Source organism: Trichechus manatus, unplaced genomic scaffold (genome assembly GCF_000243295.1).
Source record: "Trichechus manatus latirostris isolate Lorelei unplaced genomic scaffold, TriManLat1.0 scaffold00352, whole genome shotgun sequence".
Lineage (NCBI taxonomy): Eukaryota > Metazoa > Chordata > Mammalia > Sirenia > Trichechidae > Trichechus > Trichechus manatus.
The window spans coordinates 347904-371358 of NW_004444288.1; the positions used below are offsets into that span (position 1 = coordinate 347904).

At 36.4% G+C, this 23455-nt stretch overlaps 1 protein-coding gene across 1 annotated transcript in view; it reads right to left on the minus strand.

The window, feature by feature from the left end:
• Window positions 1-709: 709 nt before the first annotated feature.
• The window catches only part of CHSY3 (chondroitin sulfate synthase 3), a 291948-nt gene continuing 269202 nt past the window's right edge, over window positions 710-23455 (minus strand). The window contains exon 3 of the mRNA XM_004390915.3: window positions 710-3124. Coding sequence (XP_004390972.1) covers window positions 1562-3124 — 1563 coding nt within the window. The 3' untranslated portion in view covers window positions 710-1561. The remainder of the gene's footprint in view (window positions 3125-23455) is intronic.

The following is a 23455-nucleotide window of genomic DNA, read 5'->3' on the forward strand; positions in this document are numbered from 1 at the left end:
ATATATATATATATATATATATATATATATGCTTATTTGTGCTTAGAGCAACTCTGAAAAGACATTCTTGTGCATGTGTGCATGTACACGCGCACACACACACGCACACACACAAAATAGTGATCATATGCAATCGGGTAAATCTGGATGGAAGGGGAGTGTGACTGATAGCTGTAGACATTTTTAAGTTTTGATTTTGGAACCATGCAAATGTATTATCTATTAACAGAATTAAATTTAAAAATATACTTTTATGAGATCCTCTTGCATGGATTTTTATTTTCTTTTACATTTCTTTAATAAGATTATGTTTTTCTACAAAGTAAACACCACTGATTAAGTTCAAAGAAAGAATGATATATCAAATTAAATGAAATATTTCTCTATGTGTTTTTTTTTATAATTTAAAATAATAATTGGATTGATTTTGATGGTTTTATCTTGGAACTATCTACCAACCCATATTAAAGACTATGGCTGATCCCAAAGCTGAAGAGACTGAGCATGGATGTTTCTCCCAGATTGTAGACTTTTGAATAAAGAAGTTGCTCATTTTAATCACTTATGAAGGCTAGGTTTTCAAGCATAATAATACAAATAGCATGCCTATAATCCCTTGTTAACTTTTCCAGCCTTCGCTGCAAGCATGTTTTGTTGAAAATGACATTTAAGCAATACATCAAGTGTGACTAAAAGGAAACAATACAACTTTTTCAGTGTTTTTGAAAAAGAATACTATTATGCCTGTATTTTATTATAAATAACCAGGTTCTGTCATATTTTATCTTCTTGCCAGCAAATGAAGGACATTGTTTAATAAAGCTTCTAAAATGTACATGAATATTTAATTAAATCATATTTCCTTGAGAAAATAAAGTTCATTCGCATTTATAGCAGACAGTTGTGAGGAGCTCATAATTGTCGTAAGACCAGGGTAGCCAGTACCGGTTGCTTGTGGAACAAAACTCCTCGATTTTTAAAACTTTTTTTAAAAAATAAACATACAATCATAGGTGTTCATTTACTTTAAAAATTCTAAAGATGAAGAAAATTATTGTCTATATATTTAAGTCCTTGTATAAATTACAAAACTCAAGTTTATGTTACAGAGTCCCTTCCCCATAGGAAGCATAAAGCACTTTTGTGGTACCTTTCACCAGTAAATACTTGTATCACATTGAATTTGAGAAATAAAATAATAGTCGATATTGCCTCTTTAAGCCTCAAGAAAACATTCTTCTAAGTCATCTCTCATGACGAACGAGTTTCAAAAGTCATTTGATTGCCATGGTTTAAATCAATCTCGAATAAAGATATAAAAAAGTAACACATATATTGACTTCAGTAGAAATCTGAAATATCAGTGAACTGCAGACTCTTCTTGTTTGAGGTCAACAAACACCCTTTGGAAGACAACCAAGAGTAGTTTAAGACCAGGATAACAAAATAAAATAACAACAACAATAATAATAACAATAACAATAACAATAAAATAAAAATAACAACAACCAACAATGAGGTAAACTCCCCTTAAAAAAGGCAATAAGTGTTGCCTGGACTGTCAGGAGAGAGTTCGATTGTACCTGACACCCAAATGTTTTTCTAACCAGAGTTCAGCCAATTGCATGGTTGAGGCAAAAGTACTTGCCTTGGATCCTAAGCACATCTTATACTGCTTAGGGTCCAAGTTAGGATCACAATGAACTGGATGGAAAATATGCACCACTCCTACTTCTTGACTTCTGAAGGGCCTTAAGCCAGATACAATGACTTTATTGTAGAGATCTACATCTTCCAGGCCCCAGCCTTGTATTGAGGTATCAAATCCACCTGCACCCAGAAGATCACTTTTATAAATACAGGTGATTCCATATCCATAGTCTCTCCAAAATCCAGTCTTCTTTGAGAAGATGAAATCATCGTCAGTGGGAGGATTGCCCCCATTGGTTACCTTTGGGTCGTACTGGCTAAAAATGATGGGGTAGTACACCTGTTGTCCCTGAATTGTATTGTCTCTACATCGTTGGAGAAAGTCTCCTCTGAAGATCAAGTCAACATCACAAAATAGCAGCAAAGTGTCATTGTCAAACTGGGAAGAAGCCATTTCAAGACCAAGACCCCTGGAAAACTCTCCCATAATCGGGATCAGAGTCATTTCTGCATTAGGGTACTTGCTCTGATACTCCTTTATCAGCTCAATATGTTTGCTAGAATCTTGGCCAGAATCCCTACTGAAAAGGATGATAACCAGCTTTACATTCTGCTTTGGGATAAGACAAACATTTTCAAAGTTCTCCAGGAATCTCAAGAAAATGTCATACCTTCCAATGAGAGGGACAAGAATGTGTATTTTCTTTTCATTGTGCCCTCCCATTTCTTTGGCACCTTGAAAAGATGATAGTATCTTTAAAGAATTAGATATAAAGGAGAATAACTGAGTGTCACCATTAATACTCTCCACAAGGCTATTCACATCTAGCTCTTCAGTTTCTCTGAAGAAAGGCTTGCTGAACAGCTGCTGAAGGTAGGCATGGCGTCTCACTGGCACTGTCAATTTCCTCCCCTTGTGTCTTTTGTATAAGAGGAGTAAATCCAAGATGTACTCCACTCCATGCATGGGATCAACCCTGCGGTAACCATACTGGATTTCCTTAAAGTCAATGAGCCGTCCTCTAGTCTTGGCATTCTCATTGATCATCTCCATCACCTGTAGCACGGTGTCATCCAGAGCTGTTCTTAGGATGCTGTTGATGCTCTGTCGAGGTGGCTGATTCTCAGCTGCTGAGTAAAGGAGCTTCCCCGTCAGGAACTCCCATTCTATCACTTCATCTCTCTCTCGAGGCTGGAAGTGGTTGAAAGAAGGTATCACTCCCAGCTGCTGGTCCTCTTTGCTCACTTCACTGTTACTGAGCTTGCTCATCAGAGCGCTTTCCCGGTGGAGCTGGATGGTACGGTAGCGAAGTTCGGAAATTTTGCGGCTGAGCATGTAATTATGCAGCCTGTACTGGTATGCAGGCCTTTTGTTGGGATGAAGTGTTATGGCTGCATGGATTTTGCTATTGTGAAGGTCTTGGATATAACCCTTTCGATTATGTTCATAATTTTCATGAAAGAGTTGCTGCATCTGGAAAGTAAAAGGAAGTAAAAATGTTAGGATAATTTTTTGTAAAAAAAAAAACAATAAACTTCAAATATTTAAACTGTTGAATAAAAATCATATGATATTTCATAACAGAAATTACTTATGAGATTTATATTTAAATGAAATTAAAATACTTCGAAATGTCAAATTCATATGCTCAAATACTGCAAACTAAACTTCTAGCTATAGATTTTGAAGTAGAGATGCTCTGACCCTCTATTCACTCTGAAATCAACCCAAAATATCAAAGAAAACAGGAATTGACTATACCCATAGCCCCCATAATGGACTATTGAGAGGAGGGAGATGGAAGAGAGGCTTATCTCTGTTAATGTTGGGCAGAGTGGGCAGAGCATCGATTTTCCAAAACAGGTACTTCACCCTGAGAGGTAAAACCAATGACTTATTGCTTAGAATGGCAACATCAGGCTATTTGCTGGAGGAGACTTAAATTTTATTGAGCATCCTGACAGATCATCTTTACAGAAAGTAAGTGCTTAGTAAAGCTTACTTTCTGTAAAGAGGAGAAAATGTACCGATTTAAACTACTGATCTAAATTATCACACACAAAATGTAACATATTTGATACCTTATGAGCTAGACAGACTTTCTGCTAGTGTAGAACATAGTCACTACCTCAGGCAGAAACATAAATGAAGAAGTATTCAGAGATATTAGACCAAAATTCAAGCTTCAGCCTGACTCCTAAAGTCCCTCTACCATCTCACAATATAGACAATCAATTAACAAATCTCTATCAAATCCATTCAAGATAAGTCCAATTAAAGAAAGGAAAAAGAAGGAGGAGGAGGAGGATGGGAGGAAGAGAAGGCAGCAGCAGCAGTGGCAATCTCTGCAAATATACTGAAGAATAAGAAGGAAAGGAATATTATAAACTTAAGAATACATGCCAGAAACAGGTAAAAATTATAGGCAAATCAAATAAATAAAATACAGCCTCTCTGACAAAAGAAATTAAGAAATAGAGAAATGAGCTTCAATAAGATAAAAATTGAACCCAGCAGAGCTAAGTATAGAGAGAGAGAAAAAAATAAAACCATTACAGAAGTAATAATCATATTAGAAGAAACAAAAAACCGATTTGTGGAAAGTATGAGAAGAGACTTGAGAAAATCTAGCAAAATAACAAAAATATAAAAGGCAGGATAAAAGTTTAGAGAGATCTACCTATTTATATATCTATATATTTCTATATGCACACATACATATAGATCTAATACATACGGATACTTATTAAAGGAGGTAAAAATGATATGCATAAAATATGTCTGAGGAAGCAAACAGAGTGGCTAGAAGAGAAAAAGTCAAAAGTTTCATAGAAAATGTCCTTAAAATAATGTAAGATGTATATCTACACACAATTAGGTTAAAAAAAAAAAAACCAAAATAAACAAACAAAACTCAATTTAGCTATAAGTAGGCAAAAATGAGTTTCACCCCAGGATTCTCCACAGCAACACCCAATACTGGAAAATAGTGGAGCAATGCCCAGGAACACCACAGGGAAGCAAATTAATAACACATAATTTTATATTCACTTAAGCTAGAGCTCAAGTTTATTCCAACCAAGATATAGCTCAAGTATTATTGAAAAAAAATAAACAGATTCTAACATGCAAGAAGTTGTGGTAGATTTGTGGTGACAAATTCTGTGACATTCTTCCCATTCAGGAGGTGGGATCTATGTCTCCCTCTCTGGAATCTAGATGACTACTTTAACTAATAGAATACAGTAGAAGGGACACTGTTCCAGTTTCCAGATTGTTAGCTTCCACTTCCTGTCTTTTGCAACTCTTACTCTGCAGAAACCAGCTGATATGTGAAAAGTCTGGTACCCTGAGTCTACCATGCTGTGAAGAAGCCCAAGCTAGCCACATGGAAAGGTCCAGTGGAGAGAGAGATTCCACCCTAAGTGAGCAAAGAAACTGTCAGATGACTCCAGCCGCACCCATCATCTGACTGCAACAGCATGAGGGTTGAAGAATATTGAATATACCATGGACTGCCAGAAGAATGAACAAATCTGTCTTGGAAGAAGTATAGCCAGAATGCTTCTTAGAAGGGAGGATGGCAAGACTTTATCTTATGTACTTTGGACATATTATCAGGAGGGACCAGTCCCCAGAGAAGGACACTGTGCTTGGCAAAGTAGAGGGTCAGTTAAAAAGGAAAGACCCTCGACAAGATGGATTGACACAGTGGCTGCAACAATGGGTTCAAACATAGCAATGGTTGTGAGGATGGCGCAGGACCGGACAGTGTCTCCTTCTGTTGTACATAGGGTTGCTATGAGTCAGAACTGAATCAATGGCACCTAACAACAACAACAGGTGTAAATAACAGTTCAAAGATTTCCCAGCTTCCCCCTGAAATTGTTCTTTTTATCTAGGAATCTTCACAGAATGACAGCAGCACCCTTTGGTTGGCTTGCTTCATGTTTGTTCACTTCTGGCAATGCCTGGGAGCAATTGCCAATTTGGCCACATTCACTCAGGCTTCAGTGTACCTAACATGCCACTTAGGTACCTTCTCCTAACAGGAGTCCTCAACATTTTACTGTAAGAAAGACATATTATGGTGGGAATTCAGGAAACCAAGGCTCAAGGGGGTTAGGTTATTTAAACAAGTGTCTACTGAATGTAATGGGAAAATTAAAACCAGAATTCTTGTCATTGGCAATGTTGTCACTTAACACACTAAGTTTTGAATAGAAGAACAATTGCTTTAAGAAAAACTGTAAAATTTACTTTAAAAACTATATTAGATCATTTTAAATAATTTGATCCCCTTAAGTTTAGTTGGCTTCTTCTCTTTTAAGGAATTATCAGTTGTTTCCATGGTACTTCCACAGCCTCGAATACACTCCAGTATACTGAAAGGGAAAATCAGTTCACAATAGCAAAATCACAGCGACAATTAACACCAGTGTGTCCTGATTGATCCCACTACTTTAACTGTAGAACCCATAATTTCACCTTGTGAGAAGGAAATTATTTGAGAAGCTATAGAAAAATCTGACAAAAATTCAAAAGAGGAAGAATAAATGCCAAGAGAAAAATGTTATGTTATTAATCTTCTATCATATTAAGCTCCTATTAGAGCTCCATTGCTCCTAGTAGATTTATAAATTATGAACAGACAGCATAGGGAATTTATGGAGTGATCATAGCTATGTAAATCTGGAACTTCTATTTCTCAAATTAAAATCTTTAAAATCCAGTAAGGAATTGACAGCAAACAGGCACAAGGTAACTTATGGAGTGATGGAAAGGTTCTAAAACTGGATTGTGGAAATGTCTGCACAATTGTGTAAATTTACTACATATTATTAAACTGAACACTTACAGGGAAAGAATTTTGATTATTCCTCAATAAAGCTATTAAAAAGCAAAAAGAAATGTTAAAAATAAAATACAGCAAACTCCAGCTTTCAAAACAAAGAACTGAAATAATACATAGTCACCAAAGTATGTACAGAATTTCCAAGAGCTGCTGGGGTTGAACTCGATCATCCGACAACAAGTGGAGACAAAAGACCAAGCAGAGAAATGTCTGTGTTAAAAGGGTTCAAGGGCAGTAGATCTCAGGAAGTACAGGAAAAATTACTTCCTGAAAATGTAGGGCACAAAATCTATTGGGTTTATAACTCTGTGTGCAGGAACTGAGGCGAGATGGGCTAACAGAATAAGCCACCCAGGGAAATCTTTTGTTTCAGAGAAGTAGACGAGACAAAGCTACACAAAGAATTAAGCAGTTTAGCCATATTTTCAAGAAGTGCATTCAGTTGGAGGTAGCAGAGAAGTTCAATGCCTTTTCTTTGAGGAAATCAGCTAGCTCAGAACTGTAACAAACACCCTCATCAAAATAAATATATTATGAAGAGCTTGTCCAGGAAAAGTTAATTTATTTAAAGATGAGTCATTTTTCTAAGACAGGAAAATAGTACAGCACTGACACAGATCTCTATAGGAAAAAATAGATTAGATGAAAAACTCTCACTGCCCTCCCCCCAAAAAAAGAAATGGAACTGAGGAAAACATGAAGTAACTGTTTTAAAAAAGGTAATGAAGTATTTGCTTTATGTATGAAACAACAAGGCAGAAATATAAGTTTTCAGGGATATGATGTTAAGACGAATGTCAGCTCACAGAACTAAGAAAAAAAGTAAGAATGAAAAAAATAAGCTATCACACAAAAGAAAATAAAAACTGGAAGAAAAAATAGACGTGTAAAACTCAGTAAAGTACAGACAAGACGGAAAGCTAAAAACATAAAATAGAAATAGTTACAATGGATTAGAGAGAAATTATAGAAGGTAGGCCAAGAAGAGCCAAAAAACATAACTAGAATGACTGAAAACAATGTGAAGACAATGGAAGAATTACTTAAAGATACAATTCAAGAAAACACAGAGATCTAGTATCTGTGTCAGAAAAAAGGCAGGGTAATCTACTTCTGAAAAATCAGCCACTGAAAACCCTAGGGAGCACAGTTCTACTCTGGCACACAAGGGGTTCCCATGAGTTGAAATCAACTAAACAGCACTGGTGGTGGCAGTATTTCAATAGAGTCCCTAGGTGGCGCAAACGGTTAAGTGCTCGGCTACTAAATGAAAAGTTGGCAATGTGAATCCACCCAGAGTTGACTGGAAAGAAAGGCCAGGCGGTCTACTTCCAGTCACAGCCATCGAAAACCTTGTGACTCTGAAACTCATGAGGTTGCCATGAGTTGGAATGAGTCGTCAACAGCAACTGGTTTTTTGTTTTGTTTAGTATCTATGTATTAAATCCACTCACTGTGTGCCAGAGAAAATTAACCCAGAATGTTCAACACTGACACGTATCTTAGTAAAGTTACTAGAAATTCCCTGATAGGTAGGGAGAAGTAGGGCAGGGAGCTTTTTTTTTTTTTTTTTAATTATAAATCTAAAAGCATTACCTAACTTTTTGACCAATATACATATGATAAATGTAAACTCTGAATCACATCACATATGCTGCCATCTTTTCCAACTACCTGTAAAAGAATTTGAAATCTTCCAAGTATACATTTTAATGGCTTAATGGCTACTATATAGGCATTTGCCATTTCTCTCCTATGAGATTATAAACATTCTGAAAGAAAGGAATGGGCCTTTTTCATTTGTACATCTCACTGTAACTCAGACAGGCAGTGTGCACTGCAAGTAAGTGCCCAGATTCCGAAGCCAGATTGCCAGGGATGGACCCAGCTCTAAGATTTATTAACCATGTGACCTTGGACAAATTACTGTGCTTCAGTTTAACCATTTGTAAAACAAGGACTATAATAGTATCTACCTCATGGGGTTGCTGTGAGGACTAAACGAGTATATGTATTTGAAGTTAGAAGAGAAGTTGGCACACAATAACTATATTAGAGTTAGCTACTATTTTTGTGGCTGTTATTATTATTTGTTTTTACTATTATTATTAGTGTAGGTGTTTAATAAACATTTATTTATTGAATAAATGATTGAATGAGAATGGCTTTGATTAAGTTTTCCCTAGAAAATCATTCAGCTATGCTAAGTATAGCCATCATTTGGCTTAAGATCATCATCTAAAATTCAGAAACTGAATTGTCCTCATGACGTCTTTTTGTTGAAATGAAGAGAGAATAAGAAACCATGCTATTATTGGGAAAAGTGTACCTAAATCTCTTTGGTGTCTTCTACTAAGAAAAAACAATGCATTATTTCTTCTCTATTAATAATAAAAATAAAATTTTCTTAACTTATTTTTATAAAGAAGTTATTTCAGTCTGGTGGAAGTTCTTTTTATCCCACTATGCCACTAGATTTTTTCTGAAGAGTAAGAATCCTATAACTTCAGAAAATTGTATTTGAGTCTTTTCTTTTATATGAGGTTAAGGAAGATTTGGGAAATGAAGATGTCTTAGTATCTAGTGCTGCTATAACAGAAACACCACCAGTGAGTGGCTTTAAAAAATAGAATTTTATTTTCTTACAGTTTAGGAGGCTAGAAGTCCAAATTCAAGGTTCTGGTTCTAGGGGAAGGCTTTCTCTCTCTGCCAGCTCTGGAAGAAAGTCCTTCTCTCTTTTGAGCCTTTGCTTCTGGGGTAACTTGGCATCTACCTTCCCTCATCTCTGCTTTCTGAATCTGCTCTTTATTATCTCTTGTAAGAGGTTGACTCAAGACACACCCTACACTAATCCTGCCTCATTAACAGAACAGAAAACTCATTCCCAAATGGGACTGTAACCACACACATAGAGGTTAGGATTTACAACACATATTTTCGGGGGACACAATTCCATCTATAACAGAAGGTATTCTTGTTCTAGGAACTCTAGACTCTGCAAGTTAGAATAACACATGAAGGTGAACAAGGAAATAATGAATCATTAGAGTGGAGAAAAATATAATGGTGAATATGTAGCTAAGGATTAGGTAATTTGCCTTTCAACTGTTTAAAACTCATTTTACATTCTATGATTTAGTTATGTAATACTACTTAATAACCAAATGGAGAGTCTTAATGCCCTTAATACAAATGCCTAATGATCTTTCTTTTATTTTATAAAGCCAGTGAATATAAAAGTTCTAAGCAAAATAGTGAATTTTCAAATTAACATCCTTATTTTCCCTTAATTATGGTCCTCAAATATTAACAATAAGCTTCTTAAAGTGTGTCCTATTTCTCTGGTATAATGATACAGTGGAAACTACCTGATTATAAGTATTAATAGGAAGAAATAATTTTGGGAGAAAATGTATATGTAATTCTATAAACATATAATGAAAAAATATTTAAAGCTAGAGCTTGGATAAATGGTTGAAAGCAATGACCTAGTTTTAAGTATAACAAGATATGCCCTTCTTAAGATCATGTCTATATGTTTGTCACATAAAATTCTGGGAGCATTATTTTGCTATGAAAATTTATAAAAAATAATAGAACTCTAGAAATAGCAACTTCTAATTCACAAAGTCTACTTTTAAAATTTGCTGTACAACATGATAAAATTACATAGAACTAAATACACATGTATACACACACAAATAAATACAAGAAAACTGGGGAAATCTGAATAAGAACAGTGGATTACATCAATGTCGACATACTGGTTATGATATTTAACTATAGTTATACAAGATGCTGCCATTTTGGTAAACTGTATAAAGGTATATGGGAGCTCTTTCTCTCTCTTTTTAACAATTAAAAGTGAATCTGTAATTATTTCAAAATAAAGGTTAAATTTTAAAATTCTGATGCAAAAAAATCACTGTATGGAATTTGAAAATAAATTATTTTGGCTCTTAAATTACCACCAAAATATACTTTAAAATAGGTGTTGAAAACTTATGATCTGAAGCCTGCAGATACGATTTTGTTGCTGCTTTTTTTTCAGGCCAGCCCAATGTTTTGAACGAATTAGAATTTGGAAAACTGTTAAGTGAGAACTGTATTGCCAGTTATTTATTCTCCCATCAACTCTGTTTTATGCATTTAAGTTACCTGAAAGTATCTGTGTTCTTCAACATCCCTTTATAGTATGTTAAAAAGAAAAAATCTTGAAATTTATTTTCTCTTTATGTCACATGACCCTCACATGCCCTAATGGGGAATACATGCCATAGTTTGGTCAATTAATATACCTTTAAGTATTGTTATAAGTGGGTTCCCGTGGATTAGCTTCATTCATAGGCAGGATTTCTCTCATGGCAGCAAAAATGGGCCCCATCAGCTATAGGCTCACATAATGCACATTATAATCCAAGAGAAAGAAGCAGCGCTCACCATCCAGGCAGAGCAAACAAGTGACACAAGAGAGACCTGAATGCTGTTGACCACACTGAACACTGCACTGAGCTGTGTCTAAAGCCAGATCACCCTCAGACTTCCTAGTTTCCTTGGCCATTAGTTTGTTGTTTGTGTTGCTAGTTTAAGTGTGGTTTTGTCACTTGCAACCAGAAGCATCCTGTTGTAGTCAGATAAACTGATAATTTTATATTTCATCTGTGTACTAATGTTCTGTGTGATTTAGGGGTGAGTTTGCCTTCTGTTTAATTAGCTAGTTGAATCTTGGTTGAAATCCAAAAGATAGTCTCATATGGGTGATCTGTACCATTAAAACTGGCACTTTTTTTTCCTGTTTCATTTCGTTAGCTAATTTAGTATTTTTTTTTTTAAAGTGTCAGACAACGCAGAAAATAGCTTGCAGAAACTCTTATATGTGAAGATTTCTCAACAACATATATTCTGCACAGTTTTAAAAATACTTTCAGACAACATAGAAAGTAGCTCACAGCTATTAACTCTTTACCATGTGATATAAATTTCTCATAAGAGTATATTCTGGACACATGATAACTCTGGCAAATACCAATGAGATGTAAAATCAGAAAAAAAATCACTAAATTCATCAGATTTCAGTTTATAATGGTATCATGGCACAATCAATTGTTAGCTGAAAAAACCCTGTTAGAAGTGAAAAATGCTCCAAAAAAGAAACAAAACAAAATAAAAAAACAGTGATAATTGAACTTGACTGCTCATCTATTTGCTTGATTTAACCTGACATACGAAGATTCAGGAAGCGACCACATAGATGTTTCCTGATATTATAGCTAAGACAATATTGGTTAATTGTTAAAACCTACACAATTCGCTTCCCCTGTAGATTTTTATTTTTATTTTTGTAAATTGTCAAGTGAAAATTTTGCATTCACTATTTCCTTAAACTTTTTATCTACTCACAATTTACTACAGAGAAGAGTCAAAAAGGAGTAAGAGGTCTTCAAGTTGCCACTTTTTAAATATGCACAGAGCCTTTAATCATGTAAGACCAATGTAACATAACTACCCCATAAACTGGTGATTTCATTCATCTTCTAAGTGATTGGTTCACACCATAGCTAATAATAGACAATGGGAAAGAGGGAGATTATCATTTCCAAACTAGAGTTTCAAGACTTTTGAAAAATAAAACGTAAATATAGCAGATGCCATACAATTTCAGAAGACATTAACACAATTAATTAATGTATTTTATGTATTGAAGGTGATATAGTGAATATATGATTAAGCTGGTCATATAAAAAATTACACCTCATTTTCCAAATAAAAAAAGACAAAATGACCTGCTTTCTAATTCATATTCCAGCTATGAAAGCTTTCAAATCCAAAATAGGAATTGTTTAACTAAAAGTGCTAAAGGAAAAGACAAAGGCTTTCTTTGTTGTTGTTGTTGCCTCTGTTTTATATTCTATTCTCTCAAAATCCCAGCAACAAGCCATTTAGCCTCGTGAAAGACTTAACATGAGTTTATCTAATTTTGTATGAACATCATGTCTTTCACTAATGTAGAAGGTATAAAAATGGAGTAGAAGACTTGTATACCAGTGTTCACTGAAGCACTTTTGGTGTATTCACAATAGCCAAAAGGTGGAAACAACCTAAATGCCCATCAACAAATGAATAGATAAGCAAAATGGGGCACATACATACAATGGAATACTACTCAGCCAGTAGGAGAAATTAAGTCTTGATACACGATACAGTATGGATGGTGCTGGAAGACATTATGCTGAGTGAAATAGGTCAATAACAAAAGGACAAATATTGTATGACCTCACTTATATAAAAAGAGAAGAAAAGGCAAACGTATAGAGAACAAAGTTTATTAGGGACTGTAAGGGGAAAAGGGGGGAGGTTAACGGTGAAAAAAATATCACGTTGACTAAGGGTAGGGTTGCCCAGCCGATTACTGTAATGGCTGTCACTAAGTTGTAAAAAGTTGAATAGGCAAAAGCTGTGTGGTACAACAAGAACAACAAAAAAAGGAGCTACTGAGACTGATTATGTACGACCAAAATCCTCATAGGATATGGTTTCATGGTTTGGAGGTTTTGGATCATAGTTTCATGGGACATTCCAGTTAATTTGGTCTAATAACTTCTATTCTATTCTACCTCCTAGTTTGATGCATAGTACCTAGGGTCTTAAAATCTTGCAAGTAGCCACCCAAGGAACAAAAATTCATCCCTATTTGCCTGGAACAATAGAGGAAGAAGGAGATTCAGGAATAGGAGGAGGACATAGAATGTGTGGTTAATTGCCTCCATGAGCAACTGCCTCCTTCGCCATGAGACCAGAAGAACTGGATGGTGCCCAGCTACCATCACTGAACACTGATCAAATATTCCATAGAAGAATCGTGATCAAAAGGGTGAAAATGCAGACCATAATTTCAAATTCTCATGGAGTCCAGACTTCCTGGAGCCATGAAGGTAGGATGAACCCTGGAATCTATTGCCCTGAGACAATCTATAATCTTAAGTCAGAAATACTACCTGAAGTCTTCTTAAAAACAAACAACAGTTTAGCTTAATTATTAAAAAGTGTCTGCCTTGAGCATTATGCTCTTTTAAGAACTATTTATATGGGATCAAATAGATAATAGCAACTTGAAAGATTAGATAGGAAACTTAGGGGCCAGTGAATTATGTTAACGGTAGATGAACAACTCAGAAAAGGAGGGTGAGAATGGTTACACAACTTGAAGAATGTAATTAATGTCACTAAATTGTATATGTAGAAACTGTTGAGTTGGTGTGTGTTTAGGTGTGTGTATTCTCAACAACAACAAAATAAATAAAATTATTTTAAAAAAATGGAGGAGATAAGGACGGGGGCAAAGATATGATTTTTTGTTTAAAGGATGGCATATATTTCTGTGATTATGGGCTTTGGCTACATGGCAGTTTTTAGTAAACATAATTAATGTTTGTATAATAACCTTCAGGGCAATTTGGAGTGTGGCTTTCAAGAAGCTAAAATTTGATGGCCTTCCAACAAACAGAAGAACAGGCCATTATGCAGAGTTCAATGTTAATTGGTTTACGTGGAGTTTCTTATGTCAGCAGAAACTTCATGTTCAAATATACTCTGAAACAAAAATAATATATTGTCATGGATTGAATTGTGTCCTCCCAAAATATGTGTCAACTTGGTTAGGCCATGATTCCCAGTATTGTGTGGTTGTCCTCCATTTTGTGATTTTCCTGTGCATCATAAATCATCATCTCTGCCTGTGGTTAAAGAGGATTAGGGTGGGAGGTAACACCTTTGCTCAGGTCACATCCCTGATCCAAGGTAAGGGGAGTTTCCCTGGGGCGAGGCCTGCACCACCTTTTATCTTACAAGAGATGAAAGGAAAGGGAAGCAAGCAGAGAGTTGGGGACCTCATACCACCAACAAAGCAGTGCCAGGAGCAGAGCATGTCCTTTGGACCAGGGGTTCCTGTGCAGAGAAGCTCCTAGTCCAGGGAAAGATTGACGAGAAGGACCTTCCTCTAGAGCTGACAGAGAGAGCGAGCCTTCCTCTGAAGCTGCTGCCCTGAATTTGGACTTCTAGCATACTACACTATGAGAAAATAAATTTCTCTTTTTTAAAGCTATCCACTTGTGGTATTTCTGTTATAGCAGCACTGGATGACTAAGACATATATTTTCAAGGCTTAAGAGTAAAAATTTCATATACATCACGTAGCAAATTGACTTCAGCTGTTAATACATTACAGAGCACAGTCTTACAGGATAAGTTATATGGAGAAACAGTGTAGTTTTATGTACACAGTAGTGAATATGAGCATTGAAAACATAGATAAACAAAATAACATTCTATGTTCTATGACACTAATTCTTTTCAGTATCTTTGCCTGTTCAGACCTTTCCAGGTCCCATCCTCCTCAACATTTTTGGCTGCCTCTGTTACTTGAACCTATACTCATTCATTCATTCACAAATATTTATTGAGTTTCTACAAACATCTCAAGTACTATGGATACAGCAATAAAAGAAATATGGTTCCCACCCTCATGGAGCTGTCTAGTGGAGGAGATAAGCCTTAAATATATAATCTAACTGTAGCAAGTGCCCACTGCACTAATTATACCATGTTGTACTCACTGCTTTACTTGACTGCATGCCTTTTCTAGATGGCCAGCTCCCAGAGGATAACACTGACCTGAGACTTAATAAAATATTTTATTTCATTTTTAATAAATTAATATATGCGCCCACAAAATCAATTGATAACCGAAACAGGGATCCAATTTTTACTGCAAGACCTTTAGTTCTCTAATAGAAAGTTCTCAGCCTTCCCTATTATGTCCCTGGCTTCTAAATGTTTCTTTAAGCTGCAGGGTAAAATGTAGCTTAAAACTTTACACATCTGTGTTGTAAAGAATTTGATATTTAAAGCTTTTATATCTTACTTAGGCAGTGACTCACAGTCCAATACTCCTGTCCCATGACTGATTGTGGCCATACATCTCTTTACTATTTTTGTAATTGATGTAGTCATCCAAGCAGGGAGAAAGGTCGGGGACAATCACCATCATTCCTGCTTTGTGCCAGTGGAATGTGAACTGATTGTAGGAGTCTACACTGATACTAAATCAGGCTGTGCTCTATCACATTAATATTTTCTGCACAAATAAATGCAGTGCTGCTGAGGGACCACAGTAAATGAAAATGAAAGCAGAGCCCTGAGAAGGCTTTTCCCATCTGCATGGAGACAAAGTAGGCTTCCATTCAAGAGATAGGACAGAAGAAAGGCTTATGCAGGGTTTGTTAAAGTGATGTGGAATTAAGCATTTGGGGACTTTTCAATTACTTAAAGGAAAGTAAAGAGAAAAATGAACTTCTCCTGCATGTTCCTGTGCCACTCCATCAGCCTGTGCTCACCCATGTCTGCTCTGGGCCTGGTTTTGAGATCTGTTCTTCCATTCTCAGTCTAACCTTGGACAAGTGACACCTGTGGGAAAAGAAGAGCTCCAGTCTCATCTCTACATTATTTTGAGGATTTCTGTTTAAATCTGGGAAAAGAAGAGCTCCCACAGTATTCTCTAGAATATGGTGAGTATTAATAGGAGCCCTGTTGACACAGTGGTTAAAGCACTTGGCTGCTAACTGAAAGGTTAGCGGTTTGAACCCACCAGCTGATCCATGGCAGAAAGATGCGGTAGCCTGCTTTCCTAAAGATTTACATTCTTGAAAAGCTTATGGGCAGTTCTACTCTGTCCTGTAAGGTCGCAATGAGTCGGAATCGACTCATTCGCAATGGGTTTGGCTTTTGGTTACATCAGCACTAGGCCCACTGCCTGGAACATTGAAAGCTCTCAGTAAATGTTAGCTTTCACGTTATTATTTTGGATCCATTCCCATTGTGTATATCAATGACAGCAATAGTAATGCTGATACTACTGTTTCTCATCTGCTTAGCTATTAAAACTGGAGTGGAGGTCACACACTTCTTTTGCAAATCTGAGACATTTATGAAGGCCAAAGCCTAGAAAAATACAGAAATGCACATGCACAAATTTGGCTTTGCATCCCATGAAGGCCAAATCTATAACCCCTGCTAAAGCTGGATAATGAATAAGGAAGACTGAAGAACTGACACTTTTGAATCACTGTGTTGGTAAAGAATATCAAATAAACCATGGTCTGCCAGAATAACTAACAAATCTGTTTTGGAAGAAGTACAGCCATTATGCTCTTTAGAAGCAAGGATGGCAAGACTTAGTCTCATGTAATTTGGACATGTTATCAGGAGGGACCAGTCCCTGGTGAAGGACATCATGCTTGGTAAACTAGAAGATCAGTGAAAAAGAGGAAGACTCTTGATGAGATGGATTGACACAGTAGCTGCAACAATGGGCTCAACATAGCAACAATTTGAGGATGGTGCAGGACCAGGCAATGTTTCATTCTGTTGTATATGGGGTCGCTATGAGTCAGAACCCACTCATGGCACCTGATAACAACAACGACAACAGTAAAATACAGGGCTTGTCTTTTTTTTAAAAAAAGTAAAGGTAGCTTGTTGGAAGGGGATGTAAAAGTGTTGAGGCTGCTGAGTTACAGAGAAGAGGGCAATATGCACAAAGATTAGGGAAGGTAGTGCAATAGGCATTTCCAGACACAGCTCATGGATAAACTGGACCAAGAGAAAGAATATGGGATGAAAGAGTAGCCTACACATTCCTCAGGGCAGGGCAGGCCTTTTTTCAGTTGTTGGTGATCTCTGTTCAGTTGCTGTTATTTAGTAGCCCAGATATTAAAGGGCTGGGCAAAGGGCAAAATAAACCAATGTGACTTCCATGTTCTACTAACATGATTACTCTAATTTGACTATCAGTTATGAACGGATTCAGAAACAGGAATGGTGGCAGAGAGGACTCTGTTAGCAGCCTTTAGGCAGGGCCTGTGCCTCCTGCTTACTCTTGAAGTAACCAAGCGTTTAGGATTTTTGCTCAGCCAGGTCTTTCAGTGATTGCTAATGATGTTGGGAAGGAAAATCAGATCTCCACTTTGACAGTGTATAGTTTTATCCTAAGAACCTGCCCTTTAGCTTCTTTGTGAAATTCTGTGGGCTTGAAACAGTGCTATTACTATTGTAAATGCAAGATCTCATAAGGAAAAAAAAAATATATGTAACTGACCCTGGTGCAAAAGGGAAAGAGATTCCTCTCTCCTCTCTTTTCTTAGAGTGTTTCCCTTAGAAAACTTGCAATTGTAAATTCTTTCTCTGTTCCTTTGAGATGTATATAAATCTTTTAAAGGCTAAATAAGCCTCTTGCCAGTTTTACAACCCAGGAAAGCTTTTTCTTAAGGGCCTGGAGCTACCTCTTTGAAATGTAAACTTCAAGGAAGGTATTACCCCTGACTCCCAGTCTCCATGAGATTTTAACGTGGACGCCAGGCTCCAAATTGTAACTACTTGCTTGTCACAGAAATATGAGAAGTTTTATTTTTGTTTTGGATAAAGGCAATTAGCTAACACAGATGGCCACCTCAATTACCAGTTGAACTTAGGATGAATAATGTATGATAAATGGTGTTATCAAGTCCTCTTACTTGAGGACAAGTTATCATTTGTCTTGAGAATATGTATGTAATGGGTTGTATCTGCCTGGCTATGTACAAACTGTGGTTTCTTTCTGTTTTTGTAATTTCTTTAGTGGATTGCCTGTAATGCACATCACATTCTGGTTTAATACTTATTCAATAATAAGACTTTTTTTCCTCTTTATTTTGGTGGAGCGTTTTTCTGGGTACTTAGATCAACAATCAATACCCATGGAAGCAGCAGTAAAGAAATCAAATGACATATTGCATTGGGCAAATCTGCTGCAAAAGACCTCTTTAAAACCTTAAAAAGCAAAGATGTAACTTTGAGGACTAAGGTGTGCCTGACCCAAACCATGGTATATTTAATCACCTCATACGCATGCAAAAGCTGGGAAAAGAAAAAGGAAGATTGAAGAAGAATGGACACATTTCAGTTATGGTGTTGACAAAGAATATTGAGTATACCATGGACTTCCAGAAACACACAAATCTGTCTTGGAGGAAGTACAGCTAGAATGTTCCTTAGAAGAGGGGATGGCGACACTTTACCTTGCTTACTTTGGAAATGTTATCAGGAGGGACTAATCCCTAGAGAAGGACATCATGCTTGGTAAAGTAAAGAGTCAGTGAAAAAAAGAAACACCCTAAGTGAGATGGATTGACACAGTTGTTGCAACGATGGGCTTAAACATCTGCGATTATGAGTTTAGCACAAGATCAGGCAATTTTTTGTTCTGTTATACATAAGGTTGCTATGAGTTCGACTCGACGGCACCTAACAAAAACATCCAACAGAAATTTCAGTGATAATGGAACTGTTCTCTATTTGTATTGTCCAATATGTTAGCCATTAGCTACATTCAGCTATTGAGTGCTTGTGATGTAACTACTGCAAGTGAGGAACTGAATTTCTAATTTTAAATAGCTACATGTGGTTAGTGGTTACCTTACTAGACAGTGCAGGTCTAAAATATCTCAATTCCTCTTATCAATTAAAATGGACACTCTTGAAGTAAAACATAATGTATAGTAGACTTTCAAAGTGGTATGATCACTATTGATTTCAATCGAATCCGTTCTATGCCATCATAACACAAGGATTTTAGAACCAAGGTCACAAAGTCACATTAAATCAATAGTTTGAGTCTCTTTAAAAGACAATAATCCCCACTTCTTTTACCGATATTTCATGCATGTATGCATCTAAAATTCTTTTCATTCATCCAACATGTGGTTACAGTATTACCGCATTTTTACGCAAATAATGCGTGCTTTTCTACATCTGTTTGCCAACCTCACCCTCCTCCCGGGAGGTATTTTTGCAAGCGTGCTATGCTAATTTTTTACAGCAACACTTAAAAAAAATTAGCATAGTGGCACTTATGAAAATACCTCCGGTGGGGGGGGGGGTGCAGCAGGCAAACAAATGTAGAAGGCACGTGTTATTTGCATAAAAATATGGTACAACATCCTTTGCTGAGTCATTGAGGCCACTTCTTAAGAATTTCTTTGTGGCTTTGAGAAACTCCTTAAAGAATGGCCCTTGCAAATCTCAGGAAACATACATGGTTTGAAAATTCCATTATTAATGTGGCATTAAGCTCCGAAGTATTTTTACTGTAGCATAGAAAGCTTTGTTTGGCTACTGAGATTGTCAGTGTTTCTTGAAGAAGATTGCAATTTTACATTAGTATTAAATATTGGTGGTGCAAAGGAAGCAGGCTTTCCCTTAAAAGGAAAGTTTATAAGAAGGCTAAACAGAAGGCAGTAAGAAAGCTCAAACTCTCCCCTCTGCTACTGCTGGTATTTTTTCTCTACCCATAAAGGAAGATAATTTTTTTAACAACTGGCTAAAGGGTGACAGTATTTAATTTTAAGAGCATATATTTTCTTGTAAGGTCACTATTTTATTCATCCCAGTACTAATGATAAATTAAAGAGTACTTTTAACTTGCCAAATTTTATTCCAAACTCAGGAATTTAGTGTTTTCTCAATAAATTCTAGGCTTCCACTACAAAAACACATAAGGTCATATAAGAAGAAGGGAAATGCACATTCAATTTTAAAAAGAATTTCTCTGGTTTACCAGTAATTTAACAACAATATGTTCTTTAAATGGTAATACCTCTTTCACCAACTTTCTGAAATTAAGGCTTCCCACTGATAAAAATAGACATGATATCCATTCATACGTTGACAGGCATTTAAATTGCTTCCACCTCTTGGCTGTTGGGAAGAGTGCTTCAGTGCACACTGGTGTACAAGTCTCTGTTTGGGTCTCTGCTTTCAAGTTTTGTTGGGATATACATAGGGGTAGAATTGTTGGGTCATATGGTAGTTTTATTTTTAGTTTTTTGAGGAAACGCCACTCTATTTTCCAAAACAGCTGTACCACTTTGCATTCCCACCAGCAATGGATAAGGGTTCCAATTTCCCTACATCCTTGCCAACATTTGTTATTTTGTTAATCTTAGCCATCCTAAACACACACACACATACAACAAAACTCATTGCCTTCGAGTCGATGCTTACTCCAAGCGACCATACAGGACAGAGTAGAACTGTCCCACAGGGTTTCCAAAGCTGTAAACTGTATGGAAGCAGACTGCCACATCTTTCTCCCACAGAGCAGGTGTGGGTTTGAACTGCCAATCTTTTGGTTAGCAGCCAAGCACTTCACCACGGAGCCACCAGGGCTCCTTTAGTCATCCTAGTGGGAGTGAAATGGTGTCTCACTGTGGTTTTGATTTGATTTGGTTTGATCTCCCTGATTGCTAATGACTTTGATCATCTTTTCATGTGTTGGTGGCCATTTGAATGTCTTCTTTGGTGAAATGTCTATTCAAGTCTTTTGTCCATTTTATGATTGGGTTATTTGTCTTTTTGTTGTTAATTTCTTGACATTTTATACGTATTTTGATTATTAGATTCTTATAGGATATATGGGTTCTGAAGATATTCTGCCAGTCATGGCCCTGAGACAATCTTTAAACCTTAAACCAAAAATATCCCCTGAAGTCTTCTTAAAGCTTAACTAGTAAAAAACGTCTGCCTTGAGCATTATATGGGATCAAAGTGACAACAGCAACTCAAAAGATTTAGGTAAGAACCTTAGGGGGCAGTGAGTTTATGTTAGTGGGCAATAACAACTCAGAAAAGGAGGGTGAGAAGGGTCACACAACTTGAAGAATGTAATCAATGTCACTGAATTGTACATGTAGAAACAGTCGAATTGGTGTATATTTTGCTGTGTATATTCTCAACAACAACAAAATAAAAAAATACACACGATAACTCAAGAATTGTAATATGAAATATTGGTGCTTATATTTAGCATCTAACATTATTTTCTGTATACCACATTCAGAAACTGATATTTCATTCATTCTTTTGACAAATATTTATTAAGTACCCAGTCTGGGCCAGACACCATGTTGGATATAAAGGACACAAATGTATAAGACAAATGCCAGGGAGGCAGAAGGAGAGATAACAGATATGCCCTAAGGAAATGAAGATCCACTGTTTTCTTGAGAACTAGGAGCCTGTACCTCTCTTACCTTGAAGTGCGCCAGGGGGCAGACAGGATCTCTGACGGTTGGGGAGGGCACCTAGGGAGACTCAGGCAGTAGGTTCAGAGGTTCCCAGCCTCATCTAAGGCTCCCTTACTGCTGGGAGCCTTCAAAGGAATCATGTGAATTTGGTGGACAAGCCTATTAGCTGTGAGGAGCTTGGAACAAAATCTGAGAAATTCTCTGCTTTGTAAAAGACCCAGGAACTTTGCACTATCCTGGAGATGGAGTCTTTAAAAATGACACAGTGGGGCCTGACAGAGATTCAATTTGGTTGATGTAATATATAAAAAGTGGTTAAAATGGTTTCTGGCATACGGTAAGTACCTACTCAATAGGTATGGCTATTATTATTTAGTAATTTTTAGGTGATAAAATTTTGTGTACTGTAAAGCAGACTGCAAAGATATACCCACTGCACCCTAATATCTAATTTAGTAGGTTTCTAATGAGCAACCTTTAGTCATACATAAAAATTAAAGACTTTACAATTGTGTACCTTTTGCCTGTAAGAAGAACTTGTACTTTTAGATCAGTTCCCAGGACATCAGGTAAAACCTAGTAATGCAACAATGGGTCATAGGCAATACTTGGTGAAGCATGTGTTACAGCACTTAAATGCCTTAGCCCACTTAAAACTCTTTGGTCTCATTAGTCTTAAAAAAAAAAAGAAGAAAAGAAAGGCTCAAATTAAGATTTTACTCCTTATGGTGTAATCAAGGAGATAAGTAGTGCTTCCTTCCAGCTGATTTTATTAACATTAAAATTTTATGATAAATTATGAAGATCCCTAGAGCTAAACACCCAATTAAAATAACATAAGCATGGCAGCATGTCTATTGTAATGTTTTTCTTAGAAGAAAAATCCTAATTACAGTGCGGATAGACTTCTGTATGGCACAGAACTGCTGTGGAATTGGACTGGAATTGCATCTCTAATTAACAGGTATATGTTTTCAAGATGGTGCTAACTCTAAAAATAAATGAAGTCCAATCTTTTAAAAGTCAAGTTTTCTAGAAATCAAAATACAATGACCTGAATCATTTTGATCTTTCTAATTACATTGACACATCCTTGCTGGAGAATGAGTATAGCTGATCTTTGCTTCTAATGTACAAAGCTGTCACAACAGAAAGGGGTAATTCATATTAAGGATTAATAAAGTCATTTTGTGGGACCAGCACATTTCACAGCACACTCATTGTCACTGCAACAGCTACACTAAAAAGAGTAAAGGATAATTTGGGTTTCAAGTCTGCACAGGTATCTATTAAAATAGGTTAAATTTTTTTTTTTTTTATCACCAAGGCATATCATAATCACTCTCGCTAAAAACAAAAATAAACAAAGAATCTTGAAAGCAGCTCGAGAAAAACAAAAAGTCATGTATAGAGGAGAAACAATAAGACTAAGCTTGGATTATTTGGCAGAAACCATGCAGGCAAGAAGGCAATGGGATGACATATACAAAACCTTGAAAGAAAAAAATTGTCAGCCAAGAATAATATATCCTGTAAAACTCTCGTTCAAATATGATGGTGAAATTAGGTCATTTCCAGATAAACAGCAATTAAGGGACTATGGAAAAACTAAACCAAATTTACAAGACTTATTAAAGGGAGTCCTTCAATCTGAGAACAAACAACATCAGACCACAGGCTGAATACAGGACACAGGATTGTACCAGCCAGATACCAACCTAGGAAATGAACTCTTAAGGACTATGCAAAACCAAAAGAATTACAACAGGGAACCAGAGAGGTTAATCTGTAAATGACAACAGCACCAGAACAACAAAAGAGGGAATAAACGGT